The sequence below is a fragment of the Alligator mississippiensis genome, chromosome 13, assembly GCF_030867095.1.
Source record: "Alligator mississippiensis isolate rAllMis1 chromosome 13, rAllMis1, whole genome shotgun sequence".
Taxonomy (NCBI): domain Eukaryota; kingdom Metazoa; phylum Chordata; order Crocodylia; family Alligatoridae; genus Alligator; species Alligator mississippiensis.
Window position 1 is genome coordinate 49272609 of NC_081836.1, and position 18997 is coordinate 49291605.

General features: G+C 43.9%; 1 protein-coding gene across 2 annotated transcripts in view; it reads right to left on the bottom strand.

The window, feature by feature from the left end:
• Nucleotides 1–9763: 9763 nt before the first annotated feature.
• The window catches only part of PRKAR1B (protein kinase cAMP-dependent type I regulatory subunit beta), a 125010-nt gene continuing 115776 nt past the window's right edge, over nucleotides 9764–18997 (bottom strand). For both annotated transcript variants that reach the window (XM_014610778.3, XM_014610779.3), the window contains exons 10-11: nucleotides 12492–12573; nucleotides 9764–12218 (exon numbers count right to left, since the gene is read on the bottom strand). In XM_014610778.3, coding sequence (XP_014466264.1) covers nucleotides 12046–12218; nucleotides 12492–12573 — 255 coding nt within the window. In that variant the 3' untranslated portion in view covers nucleotides 9764–12045. The remainder of the gene's footprint in view (nucleotides 12219–12491; nucleotides 12574–18997) is intronic.

Here is an 18997-nt window from a genome sequence, read left to right on the forward strand (position 1 = left end):
CACACTGCCGACTCACGTTCATCTTGGAGTCCACTAGGACTCCAAGATCCCTTTCCACTTCCGTGCTACCCAGCAGGTCATTCCCTAGGCTGTAGGTGTGCTGGACATTTTTCCTCCCTAGGTGCAGCACTTTGCATTTCTCCTTGTTGAACTGCATACTGTTGTTTTCTGCCCACTTGTCCAACCTGTCCAGGTCTGCCTGCAGCTGTTCCCTGCCCTCCGGTGTGTCCACTTCTCCCCATAGCTTTGTGTCATCTGCAAACTTGGACAGAGTACACTTGACTCCCTCGTCCAAGTCACTGATGAAGACATTAAAGAGTATCGGTCCAAGGACCGAGCCCTGCGGGACCCCACTGCCCACACCCTTCCAGGTCGAGACCGACCCATCCACCACGACTCTTTGGGTGCGACCCTCTAGCCAATTCGCCACCCACCGGACTGTGTAGTCATCCACGTCACAGCCTCTTAACTTGTTCACCAGTATGGGGTGGGATACCGTATCGAAGGCCTTCCTGAAGTCTAAGTATACGACATCCACCCCTCCTCCTGTGTCCAGGCGTTTTGTAACCTGGTCATAGAAAGAGACTAGATTGGTCAGGCACGATCTGCCCGCCACGAACCCGTGCTGATTTCCCCTCGGCATAATTTGTCCTGCCGGGCTCTCACAAATGTGAGCCTTGATAATTTTTTCAAAGACTTTGCCAAGGATGGAGGTGAGACTGACTGGCCTATAGTTGCCCGGGTCCTCTTTCCTTCCCTTCTTGAAAATGGGGACCACGTTGGCCCTTTTCCAGTCCTCCGGGACTTGGCCTGTGCGCCACAAGCGTTCGAATATTCCCGCCAGTGGCTCTGCAGTGATGTCGGCCAGTGCCTTCAGCACCCTGGGATGGAGCCCATCTGGGCCTGCCGACTTAAAGGCATCCAGTTCTTCCAAGTGACTCTGCACCACCTCAGGGTCTACGCATGGAAGTCTGGCGCCATGCTGCTGCCTCTCCACAACCCCAGTGAGAGACTTGTCGTGCCCCTCACTTAGGAACACTGAGGCAAAGAACTCGTTGAGGAGTTCAGCCTTGTCCCCCCTGTCTGTCACCAATTGTTTCTGCCCATTTAGCAGGGGTCCTATTCCTCCCTGGGCCTTCCTTTTACTCCCAATATATCTAAAAAACAATTTCTTGTTGTCTTTTACTTGGGTTGCCATCCTCAGCTCCATGGTAGCTTTGGCCCGCCTAACTGCCTCCCTACAAGCACGAGCAGAGGAGGTATATTCATCTTTGGTGATCTCTCCCTGTTTCCACTTTTTATGTGCTCCCCTTTTGGCCCTTAGGCTGCCCTGGATTTCTCTGGTCAGCCAGGGAAGCCTCCTGGCCCCTTTCCCTCTTTTGCCTCGCTCGGGGATCGTCTTGCTTTGTGCCCGAAGGATCGTTTCCTTAAGGCAAAGCCACCCTTCTTGGGCTTCCATTTCTTCAAATCTCCTACTCTGCAGTGCGTCCTTGACTAATCGCCTGAGTGCATTGAAATCAGCTTTCCTAAAGTCTAGCACTTTCACCCTACTAGTTACCTTACCCACTCGACGTCTTATGGTGTATTCTATTATTAGGTGATCACTGTCCCCCAGATGGCTACCGATCTGGAGGTCCCCTATCATGTCATCTCCCGTTGCCAATACCACATCCAGTATGGCATTCCCCCTAGTGGGACTGTGTACCTTCTGTGTCAGGTGGAGGTCTTGTACACAGGTTAGAAACCTGCGTGAGCGGTGGGACTTTGCTGTCTGCGTCTCCCAGCAGATGTCCGGGTAGTTTAGGTCCCCCATGACTACCACCTCTTTAGCTGTTATGGTCTCTGAGAGTTGTCTCAGGAGTCCCAAATCTCTTTCTTCCCCTTGATGTGGGGGTCTGTAGCAGACCCCTACCACCCAATCCCTTTCTCCTTGCCCCCCATGTAGCCTAACCCACAATCCTTCTACTTCCTCATCCTCGGATTCTGTCTTGATGAGGGTTGATGTATATTGCTCACTGACATAGAGTGCAACCCCCCCCCCCCTTTCTTCCCCGACCTGTCCTTTCTGTACAATCTATAGCCCTCAATATGTACCGCCCAGTCATGGGATGAATCCCACCAGGTCTCTGTTAGCCCCACTAAGTCATAGGTGTTTAGTGCAAGCAGGAGCGCTAGTTCATCCTGCTTGTTCCCCATGCTCCTAGCATTAGTATATAGGCACTTGAGCCCTGTGACTGGTGCCTTTGCTGCCCCCCCCGCTCCAAGTCCCAAGGGGCCCTTTGATTCTTACCTTCTCATTCCTTACCTGTGCCATCGTGCTGGCCTCCCCATGGCTTTCAGGTTCCCAATGCTCTCTTTAAACATCACCCAAAGCATCATGAGGATCAGAGATGGGTCTATATGGACATTACAAATCTATGAGCTCTGAATCTGTTTACCTGTTCTTCAGCTAAAAATAGTTAAAAGTGATGCTATCTGGCAATATCTTCCCCCTAGCTATATCAGATCTGATCTCTGGCCTTAAGGGCAGAAGGTATGAGTGAACTTCATGCAAGCAAAATAACCAAATAAAAAAATAAATAGGTAATATTGTAACAAAGCTTCTCAGAATGAATTTAAAACGGCAAGATGATCAGCCATGCGAACGTGCTAATTTCTTGCCACTAACTCTCAAGAAACAGACAGTCTTAAGAGATGTTGCTCTAGTCGTCTGATTAGGAGAAAATAATCTGAACCAATGGTGAGGTTCTGAGAGAGCAGTGATTTGGTGATTCTGCTTAGGAAACAGGTGGTATGATTTAGTGAAGCATTTTACTGATTTCGGATGAGATTTTCAAAAATACGTAACATTGGCCTAGCTGATCCCATCAAAATTTAGGACAAGTTCCCACTGACATCAGTGGGAATACTTCAATTAATGCTTAAAAGTCACTGCAGCTCACACATAGCATGCTTATCCCTGATGCTGCATATTACATGCATAGCTTGCATTTATATCATCATTCACTAACTTGAAGTTGAAGTTAAACCTATGGTGTAGGGTTGATTTTAAAAATTTGTGGTGATAATCCCAGTCATTTGTATTTGATACCAAGCAGGCACCTTTTTTCCTCTCTCGGTAATAGTGACTTGTGTTTCGGGCTGTTTACGTGCTGCGTTCCAACTGTATTGCACTGCCGTACAATTCGCCTGCCTACATTTCATGCTTTCGTGAAGATACACTTCTTTCAGAAGGTTTTACATTACCAAATGTAGCAAATCACAAAGTAACACCATTGTTGCAAATATCAATTGAAGCTAATCTTAATATAATCCACGGTAAATATTTATGCACAATCGCAAAGTGGCTGGATTTGTTTACATTTTGAAAGTGCTGGAGAAGGGATTCTGTGCAGATTAGCTGGCTAATCTGTGGTAATCTTCTTTGAGAGCAGTCGAATTTGAATATTCTTTCGCTGAATCATTTCAATCCTACCTACTCAATGACTTCAGATATGACATGTATTCAAATACAAAAGGTTACTTACCCCATAAGATGTAATAGGACATTGTTTGCCTTGGAGGAGAGCCATAAATCCCTTTATCTCTACTGTGAAGAATAGACAAGGATGCCTAGATGTAGTCAGCAATGTATATGCAGATGCCAGGCTCTTCCTTCTTTTTCCTGGTGGAGAAAACCTGCTCATTAATGAGGCATTTGCAACATAATATTCCATTCTAATTTCTTCCGTCTTAATTTGCCTTTCGCTTGGGAAGTTGTACAACGACCCTATCCACAGAGATGCTCATGGGTTTGCCTTGGGGTCCTTATCTTTACAGTTCCAAAAGTCTGGGATATAGGGTGTTACGGTCTCACATGTGCCATGTGTGCGCCATCAGTTTGGATCTAGTCTCAAGGAAGTTTATAAAGGAGGAGAAAAAATAAGCTTTTGTATAACCAGGGCTGACACTGGGGGGGGCCCTCAACATTGTGCAGGGCCCATTGGACCCCCACAAAGACAGAGCACCGACTGGGGTCTCCCCTGCATCTGGGGGGGTGCTTCTTCTGCGGCACAAGAAGGAGCCGTCAACACCAGGTGGACCCCATGGGAAGAGCTGTGGCTGCTCCACCCAGCTCTGGGGGCCCCCCAAAATGCAGGTCTGGGGCAGTCACCCTGATTCACCATACCCTACAGACAGCTCTGTATATGGCTCACCACATCCCCACGTGACACTTTCGGCTGACTTGGGTTCAGGAGGTGATATGTCCAGCTCAGCTCTGCTACAGTGGCCGTGGGACTTAGTATGGCGCACTGGAGGATCTGGGAAGTCAAGAGGAAAACACAGGTGGAGATCAAGGCTCAGATGTGCTACTCCCAATCAATCCACAAAATAATTGACTTCAAATGTCAGTAACAAACTTCACTGCACAGAGGGACCAAGGATGTGTGATGTGAAACCTGTGATGTCCCTGGTTTGGTAACATGCAATATTGTACTTTTTAGATCTGGAGGGATACAGAGAACCATGGTGCTTAATAATGGAAAGACTTTCACGAGTCCTTATGGGGTGCACATCAGAGGACCCATAGTTGTTGGGGTTTGTCATAAGCATGGGCTCAACTGGAGTTAAGCACAAGTTGGCTGCAGTCAGTCTCAGGCTCTATGAGTAACTACTCCCTGGCCGCGGCTCCATGAGACGCTGACTGCGCAGTCGTTTCTGTGCGGTCCTTTAATACCTGTATAAACGAGCACTAAAGGACTGTGCAGTAGCTGGAGTTACTGCGCAGTCACACTGAGGAACCGCTGTTTCGTGACACTGACTGCACGGTAGCTTGTGACTACTGGGCAGTAGCGTCGCACCACGCTTCCTGCTACGTGACGCTACTGAGCAGCAGTCATGGCTACTGCGCAGTCAGCATCTTGTGTAGACGCGGCCCCTTACTCTGAAGACTGCAGGGGGAAAGGAACCTATTGTACAGACCGGGCTGTTTTGAGGAGACCCGGGTGTAAATGTGGACCTCATCTTAGATGATTGCCAGCAAAGCCCACATTCATGGAGGGTGGGATTATCTTCTTATAGCCTTACCTCCTCACTACTTTTAACCCTCTGCTTCTATACCCAGTACCTGGGGCTATGCAGAATAAGTCCCAAACTAGCTGCCATATATATTTCAATGTGGGCCTAATCTATATCTCCCAACCCAGCTCTGCTCCCCGGGCTCCAGGCTGGGAACTCTTCAGGGGACGAGAAGAAAAAAATTCCTGCTTCCTCTTAACACAAAAAACCCCGATACTTTCAGGATTCAGATCCTTTGGTCTACTCTTTGCCTAATCACCTGCATTGCTCTTCAGCCAGCTCTTAGGCATTGGCCTATAGCCTTTTCCATACCACACACTCTGAATGCTGGCACTTCATTTCAGCATGGGTCTCTGAATAATACACTCATCTCTGTGCCTTCCCTGACCCCATCCTCAACGAAGCCTTCATTAGTTGAATGCGGTGGCTTGGCTCCAGCAGTCGCAGCTGCTGTCACTGCTGCAATTCTTTAGCCTTGAGAAAAAGCATATACAATTTAATATGCTCCTGGCATCGCAGCTTTTCTGTAGCAGAGGAGGCAGACTGTTTATGGCTATTTTGATGGGGCAGCTTTTATCCAAGCACAGGTTCCGCTACATTTCGGCAGCCCTCACAAATATGCCTTTGTTGTGCCAGTTCTCATGCTCCGAAAGAGCTGATGGCAACTTTGATACTTCAAAAAAAAATCCTCAGTTAATATTGTACTTTCTTACTTCATTAAGAGCTAACTCCTGGGCTCTGAGCCAAAAACTCAAGCAACAATGGAGGGTGCGGTGCTGGGTTGGATATGTGTGTAGGATGCAAAACATCCTGCCAACTAATGGTAGATTATCCCCCCCTGGACCATCGGGACATGTGCTGGGCACATCTGACTACTCTTGTCAACAGCAGCAGCACGTGTGGGGCTGCTGGTGGTGGACAGACTGGCAGCTGGAAGTAATCTGAAGTCTGCTAGGGAGTGGAGCCTCTACCTCTTTTCCCATATCCCCAGCCTTACCAGTTGGTTGGCAGGCCTATTAACACATACTCTGGACCCTGGCAGGTTGCTGTTTGCCTGACTATTAGTTGTTCCTAGATTATGCTGTAGGCAGGTGGAGGATGATAACAGGTATGGATTTTTGTGTCAAGACTACAGTGAGTGAAAGAAAACTGCTTTTTGAATGAAGACCACGAGTGTGCATCGGCAATCAGTCAGGCGAAACTGGAGTGGCGAAGCATCTAAGCTTCTCTTTCGTTACAAAACGCTGCACGGTTCAGATTCAAGGAATAGTGGGGGGGACATTGCAGATTTATGAAATAATGGAATGGCTTGATCAGATCATCTATAGTCTACAAGCAACGCCCGGTCCTTAGCTTGGCAAGCAGCTTGAGGCTGAAGGGGAGAAGGTTCACTTAATTTTTTAAGTGTGAGCCTGTTTTCTTCCTCCTCTAGGTGCGAATGAATGTGGCACTGCAACAGGAGTTAGCAAAAATCAGACTTTAGACAGGTTTGATCTGAGGACTGTGCCATTCTGTCTTTGGACCACAACTATGACTTAGAAGATAAAAAATGTAAGAAACCACTAGAAAGACAGCTAATCATCCAATTATCTTAAATGCATGGTCAGAACAGTCATTCCATAGGACACAGAAATTCCACACGTATGAAAGAATGTAAAGCAGCTATTGTGCCCCAAATCTTGACAGATTCATTTCACCATTTTCCCAGTTTATCTGGAAAATACATACTGCATGGTACTGTACGTCGTATTTCACTGCTATGCACCATGATGTCTTCCAGTTGAACAATCGCCATGCTTGTAGTCTAAGGGCAATACAAAAGTTCTTTCAAATAATAACAATACATTTGCTGTATAAAGAGGATAGGGAGTAGCCACTTCCCAGAAAGGCATTCAGCTTGATTTCCCTAGAGCCAGCAGCATGAACATCCATTGAGCCAGCTACAGCAGGCAGCAGTGAGAAAATCTCTATCTCATCATCAGTCTACACTTTCCGTGTGTGCAAGTTCTTGCAAAAGACAGGAAACTGTTAGCACCCGTGAAGGACAATGTTAATACAGTCGTCAAGTCCTCTCAATGTTAGGCTGAATGGAATAATATTTGGTTTCTTTTCTTTTTGCAAAGAAGGTACTTTTGAATTTCAACCAAAAGAGCCAGTGGAAAGCATAAATAATAAGGCAGTAGTCTAACAGCGCACTTACTAGAGATTATGTCGAAGCACAATGTCTGCCAATTCATTTAGTGTTGTTGGCCCGTGCAACAAAATGGCACGCTGTCACTCCATGTTTGGATACGTTCTGCTCTGGGATATGAGCAGTCTTCCCGGGCAATGTGATTATTTTTTCCCCCGTGAAAATCCCTATGTCTTTTTTTAAAAAGAGAAACCTGCAACTTTAGTTTAAACTTGAATAAGTCCAGGATTGTGGATTACTTGGGTTTCCAGTTATATTGAATATTGAGTTTCCCTTGGTTCACCTATTTTTTTTTAATTCTCTTCTCTTAATTTAAAAAATGGCTGGGGAGGAGTTAGAGAACGGTGAGGACTGTAAAACCGAAATCTATGCAGTTCTCCTAGGTGACCATGGCAGATCTGATGAAGCAGGTACACTCTGCTTTGCTTTTCCAGGTTATAAGGTAGGAGGCAAAATGCTATCTCTAAAAAGTTGTTTCCAGATTTTCAGATTCTGATCCTGGAGTCTGAACAAACACAAAACATCCTCAGCTTTCCAGGAAATGCCAGATGGCTGCAGATGCCGGCTCTGTGACTAGCCAGCTATTTCAGAGAAAAGGCTAGCTTGTCATGTAAGCCTTACATTGCATATAAAACTCTACAGGAAGGAGATGTGGAACAGGCCTGGAGGTGGAGAGCTCAACCAGATGCATTCCTGTGACTCCAACATGTTTTAGCTGAATTCTAACATTCACACACACACACACACACTCTCTCTCTCTCTCTCTCTCTCTCTCTCTCTCTCTCTCTCTCTGCTAGGATCATAGACCAACAAAATGTGTCTGGGTGCTAAAGGTAGATACTGCTGTCCCTAAAGGAATAAGCTGATCTTTGACTGGTGAAAATATATATGAGAGGTGAGCTCACGTAAAACCAATTAGCTTGAATCGGATCAATGTACAGTGACCAATTCCTCCTACTACTTTACTATCCAGCCCTTCACAATAGTAATTTAGTAAAGTAGTAATACAACCACTGAAATAAAACAACGGCAATAGGATCAATGGTTATTTTTAAAATTAATGCCTTGGGTTTGCCTCTGTAGTTATAGCAAGAGATGATATTCTCTCTCTCTGATATGATATATGATAAATAAGCACAAGGAGGAAAACTCACCTCTGCAACAAGATGAGCACAAGGTTTCCTGTGCCACTTAAGAGCTCAATACAGGACTTAAGTTATCTCAAGTGATGCTTTGCCCCTGTGCTAACACTTTCCATGCGGAGAAATTTCACCCTTTGCTTATGCTTGTTGCAAACAAACCAGACACAAAACTAATCAAACCTTGTTATTATCCTCAATAAATTCTAGTTCTTCCAGTTATGCGTCCAGGGATTGTACAGTGTTAGACTCAGTTGGGGAGAAAAAAGAAACTGAAGATTAAAGGGTGTGACACAGTTGTATGCTTTTAGCTGCCTCATCTGCAAATCCGTAGAAAGTAGCATAAACCTCTGAGTCTACATGCATAGGTCATATGGCAACCATGGATGAAACCATGGTCAATCATATGTGTCTCTTAAAACAATTCTCAGGCTACAATTAATTCCATAAACCAACCTTCTTCTGCATGAACAGAGCTCCAGGACAAATGGCTGTGGCACAATTAAACCCAACCGAAACAAGCACGCTGGGAGTGACAATGAGAAGTGGTCAGATACTCTTTGGAGAAGCGTGGGATAGTCATGCCATTCTGGAAGGACCTCAGAGAGAGTGGTCACTTTTGATTACTGCATGAAGTGAGTAATGCTCAGGAAAGATGAATCCTTGCAGCCTGAATCATAGCAAAGGGGGGAAAATAACAGATTCCAAAAATGGAAAGCTGGACAGACTTAGACAAAGGAACCACCCAAGATTGCACTGCGTGGAGGATACCACAGAGAGATCTTGTTGAGTGACCGCAACTCCTGCAGGCTGCTCCAGGCATTAGTGGCAGGCTGGGAGAGGGACCATGGAGGCTATACAGGCCCACTGTCTGGAGGACACACAGGACTTCAGCTGTAGCGTTAGCAGAGTGGTGACTGAATGGCTGCTTCTTAACAAGAAACCAGGCCACAGGATCATAAGGTGTCCTTTTATTTCATGGCTTTCTGATGGGTCTCTAAAACCAGTGAGAACGCTCACCTGCTCCAAGCTGCTTAAGCTGAACAGTGGTCTACATGACAACATGGAGGTACTAGGGGCTTCCACAGTGCCGTGGTTTCCTTAGACAGACAGAGAGATTAAGTAGATGGTTACATTTAAACACAAAAGGGTTTTTTTCCTTACAAGCTCCTCAGACAAAATATCTCAGTATCCATTTCTGAGACACTGAAATTATTTTCCTCTCCCTTTCAGTCTCGTTTTTTTTAACAGAGCTTAAGTTTGTATTATAGTATTCAAATGTTTAAATAGAAAATGACTTCTGTTTTATCCTAGTCCAGCTATTAATTCTCCTAATAATGACTGCCACTATTAATAAACCCACAAGCACCACATATAATGTAGAAGAATTTTATTCATACCATAATTCTGTTCCATCACCCATTTCAAATGTTACAATTATCTTTAAAATGGAATAGAATGCCACTTATTTTACTTAGAGCAAAAAAAAAGATGAAATTAAATGGTTCCACTTCTCTTAGGATTGTTTTAAAACAGAACCATAATTTAAACATGGTTTCTATTAACTTTAAAGATTTATAGTAAAGAATCTGCTCTGTTTGTGTGTATGGTTAACTCTCTGAACAGCGAGATTAATACTCAATGTTTAAATAATGGTTAAACGTTTCCTGCATATTACACCAAACACTCTCGGGTTTTTACCAATACAGCAACCGAAATGCAATAGGTAAAACAACGTACAGGAGTGAATGGTACTCTTTTAAAATTCATTTTTAAAAATTATACAGGAAAATACAAAAACAGTTAAGCAAATAATAAGTTTTGCATATACATATATATAGTGGGTTTTTGTTTATATAAATGTTTTCCATAAAATTGCAAATTGCAAAATGAAATGTCTGAATAATCACATTTAAAAATACATGCAGAAAGCATAACATAATCGTAATAAATAATAGTCATAAATATAGATTACTAGGATCACTGAAAATATGATGAAATAAATTAAATGTCTTGAAATAATGAGAGGACCAGATCCTGAGATCAACAGGATCATGTATCTTCATAAGGACTGAAGTACTGAGACCCACCAAACTGGGTCACGACCCATGAAAACTGGTGGGAAAATATAACCAAATCCAGAAGTTTCTGTTCAATTTGGTATAAAGTCTACTCAACTTTTCCAGTCTTTGCTAATTCAGTCTTAATTAATGCCTCTGATTTAACAATGATTATATCTGCTTCATTTAACTACATAATTTCAGTATGGAAGGGCATGGAAAGTTTTCCTGTGTTCCAACAAGAGGATGCTGTGATGGAAATATGGGTTTGCCATAATCAACATGTGGAAATGACGTTTGTGGTTATTGCCATACAAAACTTTGCTTCTGTCATGGTGAAGAGTTTTCCTCCAGTGGGACGTGAATTATTGAATTTTGTTCTCTTGGATGGTGACTCAGAAGACTAAGGACTAGCCCTACAAGAGGCTCCATCCAAAAGGACCCCAGTACCTATATGGACCAACAGGGCGACCTATGTAGAGAGCTCACTGAAGCATCCTGGTCCCCTTGCTTATGTAGTACAAGCCTTTTTGCAGACAGGCAACATAAGACGCACACACAATTTAGCGATGGTTCGGTTTGACGTGTGTATTTAGCTTTCAGAAAATCATATTAATTATGATTTAAAGGGGCCATGTGTAAAATAATCATGTTGAATCCCCGTTGAAAAGGCTAAGGAATTCTTTCCAGTAAGCTCTCTCAAGCTGTGTGTATAATATCCATAAAAGCTGCTGAAGATTTCAGCCCAAGTGTACAAAGCGATGCTTCATACGTCTTAGGACCTGATCCAAAGCCTGTTGATTCCAATGGAGAAGCTCCTATTGACTTCCATGGGTATTAGCTCAGCCTAGTTAAAAAGGGCTAAGGACAAAACTTCTTTGGGAATTAATGGCTACACTTAAACACAGCAAGCCTTGGAGTTTTCACATTTAAAAAAAAAAACTGAATTAGAGAGCAGAGAGTTAGCCAGAATAATCCCTGGTGTAATTCTACTGACTCCCAGGTGCTTGCATCAGGGACAGATCTGGCTCAGGATACTGAAATCACGGAGTGATCAAAGCTCCTTGTTTTCCTTGTTACATTGGAATGATGAAAAGCTTTCCCTTATCTTCTCCCTTCAAATGTGCAACTGTCATTCATCATGTGGAGCTTTATAAACCTTTAGGCCATTAGCAGCAAAGGGTATATGAAACCACCAGGCTGAGGGATAGAACTTCATTAAAAAAAAGTTTGACAAAAGATAGAAGGAGCTAACTTTAAGGAGAAAAAGCTACAATAAAGTGAGAAATGGAGATTCATGTGCATTTTAAATAGTTAAAAACACACTGTTAAAATATTTCACCTGGCAACCTGTCGCCATCTTGCCTGTAAGCCAAAAGTCATGATTTATCAAGGCTCCTCAACGCTAGTCTCATTCCAACAGTTGTCTCCCTACTTTAATGATACAGAACATATGGATTTGTATCCAGTGCCTCGGACATAAACAGAAAAATACACATAAAATGCACGCTTGTTGTTTCATCATAAAGCTATGGAACTGCACAGATCAAATTTAAGTGCACAAGGTAGCACAAAGGCATGTTTCCAGTGGAATCATTTAGACAGTAAGAGAAATGAAACTGTTATATCTCTGGATGTTTCTCTTGAGGATTTCGGAACAAGGACCAAGCACGCGTTCAAAGCGAGGACGATCCAGCTTTACGCACTTCAGCGGCCCACGTGCCACCACCGTTGCCGCCCGGGGCCGATTGAGCAGTAGCGCTATCTCCCCTAAAAACAGGAAGAAATACCATGTTAAGCCATTCTAAACAGCTTTGAAGACTAACGCCTTCCTAATGTTTTAACGATTCTGGGCCCCTCTCTTCTTATTACCCTGGTGTAAATGTGGAACAACTAGGGAAGTTGTTCAGTAGGGGGGACTGCAGATTCTTACCCTGTTTGTCCCCATTGTTTTTTAAAACATAGAAAACTATTTTAGAAGGAGATCAGTTATGTTCTCCCACCTTCTCTTTGCATGCGTTTTATGAAATCAATTTTTCTTACCAAAATAATCTGATGGGCCAAGTCGTCCGACTTCTACGTATTCCTCATTATCCGACCTGCGCTGAAGAACAGAAGCTGTGCCCTAGAAAAGAGAAGTTTGAACGGTTTCATCATGTTGCTGAAATATGACATGCTATACATGTAAACTAAGAGCGTTTCCCTATGCAGCGTATTAGCCATGTTCTTAGAACAGGAAATAACAGGATGAGGAGCTCAATCTGAGTTGAACAGAAGTAATAAAAAAGAAAAATCAATAGCCTGGCGGAATGCATTTTTACGAATATAGTTCATGTCAGTGGGGCTGGGTTCCCTCTGACTGAAATCAATAGCAGCAGGACTGGATCCTGCAATGCTGTCCTCATATACTACACGAACAATATACATAAATGTATCATTTACTCTTCAGAAATCATTGTAGGGTAAGCACAGAGCCCTCTGAAAGCTACTGGCTTGACAGCCTTAGAGAGTACAATTCTCTCTCAATTCACAGAAACTTTTATATCATAAGCAGCCAAAGGGAAAGTTTCCTACTCACTTCCTCAGCTCCACTGGAAAAGGTGCATCTCTAGCGATGAGAAGGGGTTCATCACACACTTTGTTCATCACTGGCTCTCTACTAAGACTGTCAATAAAGGGACCGCTTAATGTAGCTATAGTAAAGAGATTTTCTATTACGGGACTTTGTGCGCCAGAAATTAAATGAGGCCTCCCCAACATCCATCAAATTATAATCACTTGACCACTAATAGCCCAGAGCTTAGATAAGATGGCACTTCGAAAGGTGAAAATCTCTATAGCATGTTAACAAGCACTGAGGCATCCAATTACTCTAAAAACTACAAATCTGAATAAAAATTGGCCAAAGGTGAAACATTTCAAGTGGAAAATCTGCACCTCAAATGCCACAAAAATTCAGATGAGAAACTAGATTTAATCATACCAGATGGTTCTCTTGGGGCTCATCTGCATTACAGTTGTATAATTGTAATTGCCACAGGCTTAAACATGACAAGTAAAACAGTTCCTCATCTATGTTACAATTACTGATTGCATTAGTTAAAGCGTGCTAACATATGTTAAAACTCAATTGCACTCTTGGTATAGACCAGGTTCTTAGCGAGGTGCTTAGCATATAGGAATTCTCTTTCCCAGGGGAGACTTTCTATTGTTTTCAATGCATGGCCTAAAGTTCTCCAAGGTTATCTATGGCTGCAAGTCTTCTATTAATCTGTAAGGGCCATATATATGTATTTATTTTCAATTGATATGGAAACTATTTTTTTTTAAACCTGATAAACGATTTGAAGAGATGTTATTTAAAACTGGTACAATATTGACTTTATAAAGGGCAGTTCATGGAACAGGGCATTTTAAAACCAAGTCTTCTCCATCCATAATAGGGGATTCCTCTTAAATCTGCATTTTCCATTCTTTCCAAGCAATCCACAAAGACAACAATGGGGCTTATTGTAAGAGACAGCAGGCATAAAGCTAGGTTTCCAACTCTCAAAAAATATTCTTTAGAGTCCAATCCTTCCTGGGAAAGGGGGGGCTGGCTGGACAAGGGCATATCTTCTACCAGAAGGACTGTGAGGCTGAGGAAGATCCCACAAGACACCACCCAGCTCAGCACATTTTGCTGCTACCTACATCAACACCCTGAGAGCGTATTAGTGTGTGCAGCGTTGTTGTAAATTGAAGAGCAGATACTTTCAAAACCATTCCCCCTAGGGAGTATGCTAACCAATGCAGAGCTGCTTCCTAGCTCTGCTAGTACCCTCTTACCTATCAGGCCAGGGAAGAGGCACCCCCTACACCACAGGTAGGATTTAAGCCCTGATTGTGCTATCTTCTGAGCACCCTCAATTTTATTGGCTTCATTGTGGGGGATAAAGGCATTTTTTATTTTGCAGGACTGGACCTTAAGCCCTTGTGCCAGAGTGAAATAGAGCCTTATAAAATACATAACATTGCAGTTCAAATATAGACCTGAATAGAACGATAAGGCGAGTTAAAAGTCTTTGATTCCCTAGCCTGCAAAGGCACAGCCACAACAAATAGCAGTGGGATATTTTAGCGTTAGGTTAAGATTATCAAAATTTACTTTCCTCTGAATAGGTGCTACATAGATAAAACTGTGTATGTGACATTTCCTTATTATTATATCAGGCCTCATTTCACAATGGTTTTCTTTTAGAAACGCTGGCATGTTTTATGCAATGCTGGGCAACTCGCTTGGTTAATTGATAACTTCCACTTTTATACAGTATACAAATCAAAAGGCAAGTCTTGTTTCTGACCATATTGGGAACAAGAAACAAAATAAATATGGTTTCTGACATTACTACACAAGTCCCCAGCACATGTTGCCATGTCGCTCCAGTTTGTAAGTTATCGTATCAATCTGTCACATGAAAAGTTGTTGTTTCTCTTGTTACCTCCCTATCAGGACCTTGTGCTTGATAGAGACTCCCAGAGAGCAGACTGTCAACACGTCCTAGTTGGTCACTACAATTTGCCATGCCACCATATTGCCTACATGCTTCACCCATATGTCGAGAAAGAATACGCTCTGAGGCTGAAGATATTGGTCTGTTGAAGCCAACAGCAAAACGCCTATTGGCTTCACAAGGGCTGGGATTTCACCCCAATGGGCTCCAGTGGTAGACACAATTCACCCCACAATTCACCTGATTAAGGCCAAGTGACCTGAGCTAGACTGCTCAGCAGATTGGGCTCTACGTTGTTTTTAAATAAGCTACGCTTACGTTATTCACAGCTATGCACATAAAACTGTCTGCAGCAAACTGTGGAATACCCCCGGCAGTAACTAAACAGGAGGCCTGAATATATGAAAATGATTTGGTGCTTGTCAGGTTTCCAGCAAGAATTCCTTATCCTTGATCTAACTAAATTGTTTAGCCAACACTGCTGTTTTCCAAGCCTTGCACGAAAAACCTGCAAGAGGTTGAAAGTGCAAAGAGCACGTGAGCGTTTACAGCAAAGTAGCACTTTAGTGCAATGCTGACAGCAATAGTTCTCACAAAACACACACACGTGCAAGCCACACACTTCAGAGCAACACATACAGAGAAAGGACTATAATAACTAGCATCACCCTCCCAGTAAACTCCAGCTCAGGTGCAGCTTATGGGCCCAAGTCTGCCTGCCTTCGGCACCCACACGGCTGTGCAGGAAATGCAGCATCAGGCTGTGATAACTTGCAGCCTCTGTGCTCCTCCGTCTCACCGTGGAGAATGGAGAACAGCAAGCTCCCAGCCCCTCAGATAGAGCGTCTGTCAGCAACTGAAATCTCCATTCGCTCTTCCAAAGCAATTTTTTTCCCAATTTTTATTGCAAATGAAAACCCTGGGGGTGGGGAGGGAATAAAAGTGGAGCATTGACCTTCCAGGTTCAAAAAAGAAGTAACCAACTCCCAGCTACTCATCCTGGGCAGGATTTCTCTGAGGCAATTACAATATCAGGCAAGACTGTTTTCATCTCTCCTAGTGCCACCTTTAAAGGGCCTCTTTTATTATTGTTAGCATTTCTTGACAGGGTCCATATGATATAAGACTTCAATAAGTCAGAGTTTTCTGAAGCAATTTCTTCCACCGTTCCACTGCAGTCTGCCTTTTTAATCCAAGAAACACCGTGATATCTGTTGGAGAAGGACAGATGTGTCTGGCCTCCACAATAAACACTCAGCTTGGCAGGATAAAGCAATGCATATTCCAGATACATATTTTTCCACTCTTGTTTTAACAGTCACATGCACTCTTCCCGCTGCTCAGTGAGAACAGGTCTACGACCGAGTAACAAAAAGAAGTTTCCTGAACCCCTGACAACAGCACCCGGATGTAAGAACTGATTATACTGCAGAGCCTCAGAGCAAGTCACACACACCGCAAGTACATCCTGGGGTATTGTCCGAGTGACCTTCCCAGGAAGGCAGCCCACACCACAGCACAAAGAAGGTGTTTATATTATCCATCCTTATCGCTTCAATTTTATGTTATGAATAAATATCTCAGTCTCTTTTGTCTCCAGGAACCCACACTGTTCTGGCCGAGAGGAGAAAGTCCGTGTCCACCTGTTTGGTTGGCTTATGGAAGTACCTTTGCTATCTATACCATACTATTAATTAAGTTAATCATGCCCAAATGAAATAGTTATTGCTCCCTGCCCCAACCCTAACCCTAACCTTCCCCCCCAGCATTGTGTGGCCAGTCTGCATCATAGTATGCTTTTCAGATCAATGCAGTGTAGTCACCAGTCAGGTCTCCGCACGCACTGAGCTCCGCCTTGCCAATTTTGACTCACATGCAATACCCTCACCTGCACGAATCCCTGCCCTGGTCCCAGTCCTGTGTGGTAGGAGCACTTCCTCAGGAGAGTTCAAAGGTTGTGACCCCCTCAGCTCCCAAAAGCATTTGAGCACAGTGGGAAACACTTTTGCCATTGCCGTATGGCACTTGGCAGCATTGGGCCCTTCAGTGTTGTTTAGGATACAAGACCGTCTTGGACACTGATAGTTATTTCAGTCTCCTCCGCTGTGGAACAAAACCTGCAGAGCATCCACTGCAAACATTACAAGGGAGTCTGACACCGTTTAATAAATCAGTACACTGCGATGGTGCAAAGCGATGAGCAGACAAGCATGTCTTCTGGCCAGCAAAACTATGGCAGGGAAAGGATAAATCTTCAGGGGATCTGGGAATGTTCCTGTTCACGTCCTGAGGTCCTGAGAGAGGTCCCGGTCTTCCCAGTAACCGATATCGGTAACCTCCTCTCCTCTCCTCTCCTCTCTTCCAAGTAAATACAGGCATCATCTTGCAAAGACAACAGGAGTAGCAGTTTGAAAAGCAATGTGCCATCACCTACTATCAACCATCCTTACCCCACGCACCTGTTCACTCTCTCTGCAACTGTTCAGTAGCAGAGTGAGGAGTATTTTCTGAATGTCTTTCAGATGCATCACCAAACTGTTTTGTAAACATGTATGGCTGAGATATGGCACCATCGGTTTAGATGTAAAAATGAATGAAATGGTATTTAAATTAGCTCCCACCCCCCTCCAAAGCAATGCCCCTCTGAGAGGTGGTTTACTTTGCAGCTATCTGGTCATATAGGTGCTTAGACGTCCCACAAAGTTAGGCCATCTAAATCAAGGGACCCCAGTTAAATTGCTGGGGCCAGATCCAGCACATACTATATATATGTGAATCTCTGCATTCACACAAGCAATCCCTGTGGTTTGATCAGAACTATTTACGATAGCAAAGTGCCTCACATATAAATAATGGTGCATGGTCAAGCTAGTCTCCTGTTCCTATTGGGCTTGATTCAAAGTCTGAAGTCTGTAAGCGTCCTACAACCCCCTGTGGAATTGGTACTCCATCAACAATGGAGTTTACTGAAAATCACTAGGATTATTTTTTTTTTCCAGATAAACCTGAGGTATGATCCAGAGGAAAAGAACAGTTCAAGACCAACTGTTTTGTTACACGTATGAAAGAGGCGACACAGATGAACTGTAATAAAGCTGCTCATTCCAGGATAGGAAAAACAGTTAAGAATGTGTTACGGGTTTTGTCAGGGTTCACTCCTGGTCCCTGACTCAGTCTTGAGTAGGGCGAACTTCACTCCACCGTCTTAAAACCCAGGATGGATGCAAGGGAAGTAAAAGTAACAGAACCCACCATGCACACCCTAACCACTCACCAGGTGGTGGCCCCCGGAGAAGACAGTCTGCTGCCTCTCTGTGCCTCTTGCATGGAAGCCCTAGGGTCACTGGCTTTGCAGAAGTGTGGGATCCTCCAACACAATGCCTGGTCCATCACTGCCCTTCTTACCAGCCTACGCAGGGGTGGTATGGACATACTCTCATTGAAATTTCTAGGGGTTTACCACAGTTAATTGGGTCGAGAGCTCAAGATTTGTCCCACCGGGACAAACCCTGTGCCCAGTAGCTGACACCCATATCCCAGCCATGCTTGGCATATGTTCAGGAAGATGGGGAGGAAGGGCATTTTCCCCGCTAGGGCAAGAAGCAGCTCCATGGAAACTTCTCTGATGAAGTACTGTAGCTTCTTCAGCGTCTTACATTTCCTTGCAGGGTGGGGGATGGAAGCACTGACTGGGCAGGGAGCCAGCGAGGCAGGGTAGGGCATGGTTCCCAGTGATACATCTATGTGACTTATATCTGACTGCTATAAACTACAATGCTGAGTTTACTTTGGGAGAGTAAGGGGGAGGGAGGTTGCAAACTGGGATTTTCAAGTAACAAAAGCCAAGTTCAACATAAATTATAGTCACGGCTAACTGAATTTTATTAGATGGATCTGAAAGGATTGGTGGCATGCTGTCATTTTTTATAAGAGTCAAGACAATATGTGGGTTTTTTTTAAAACAATACCTACCCACACCTTGCAGGGTTATGACAATGCAAGTATCCTGTACTTGGAGACGGTGATAGACCATAATGGGTCGTATCACAGAAACTA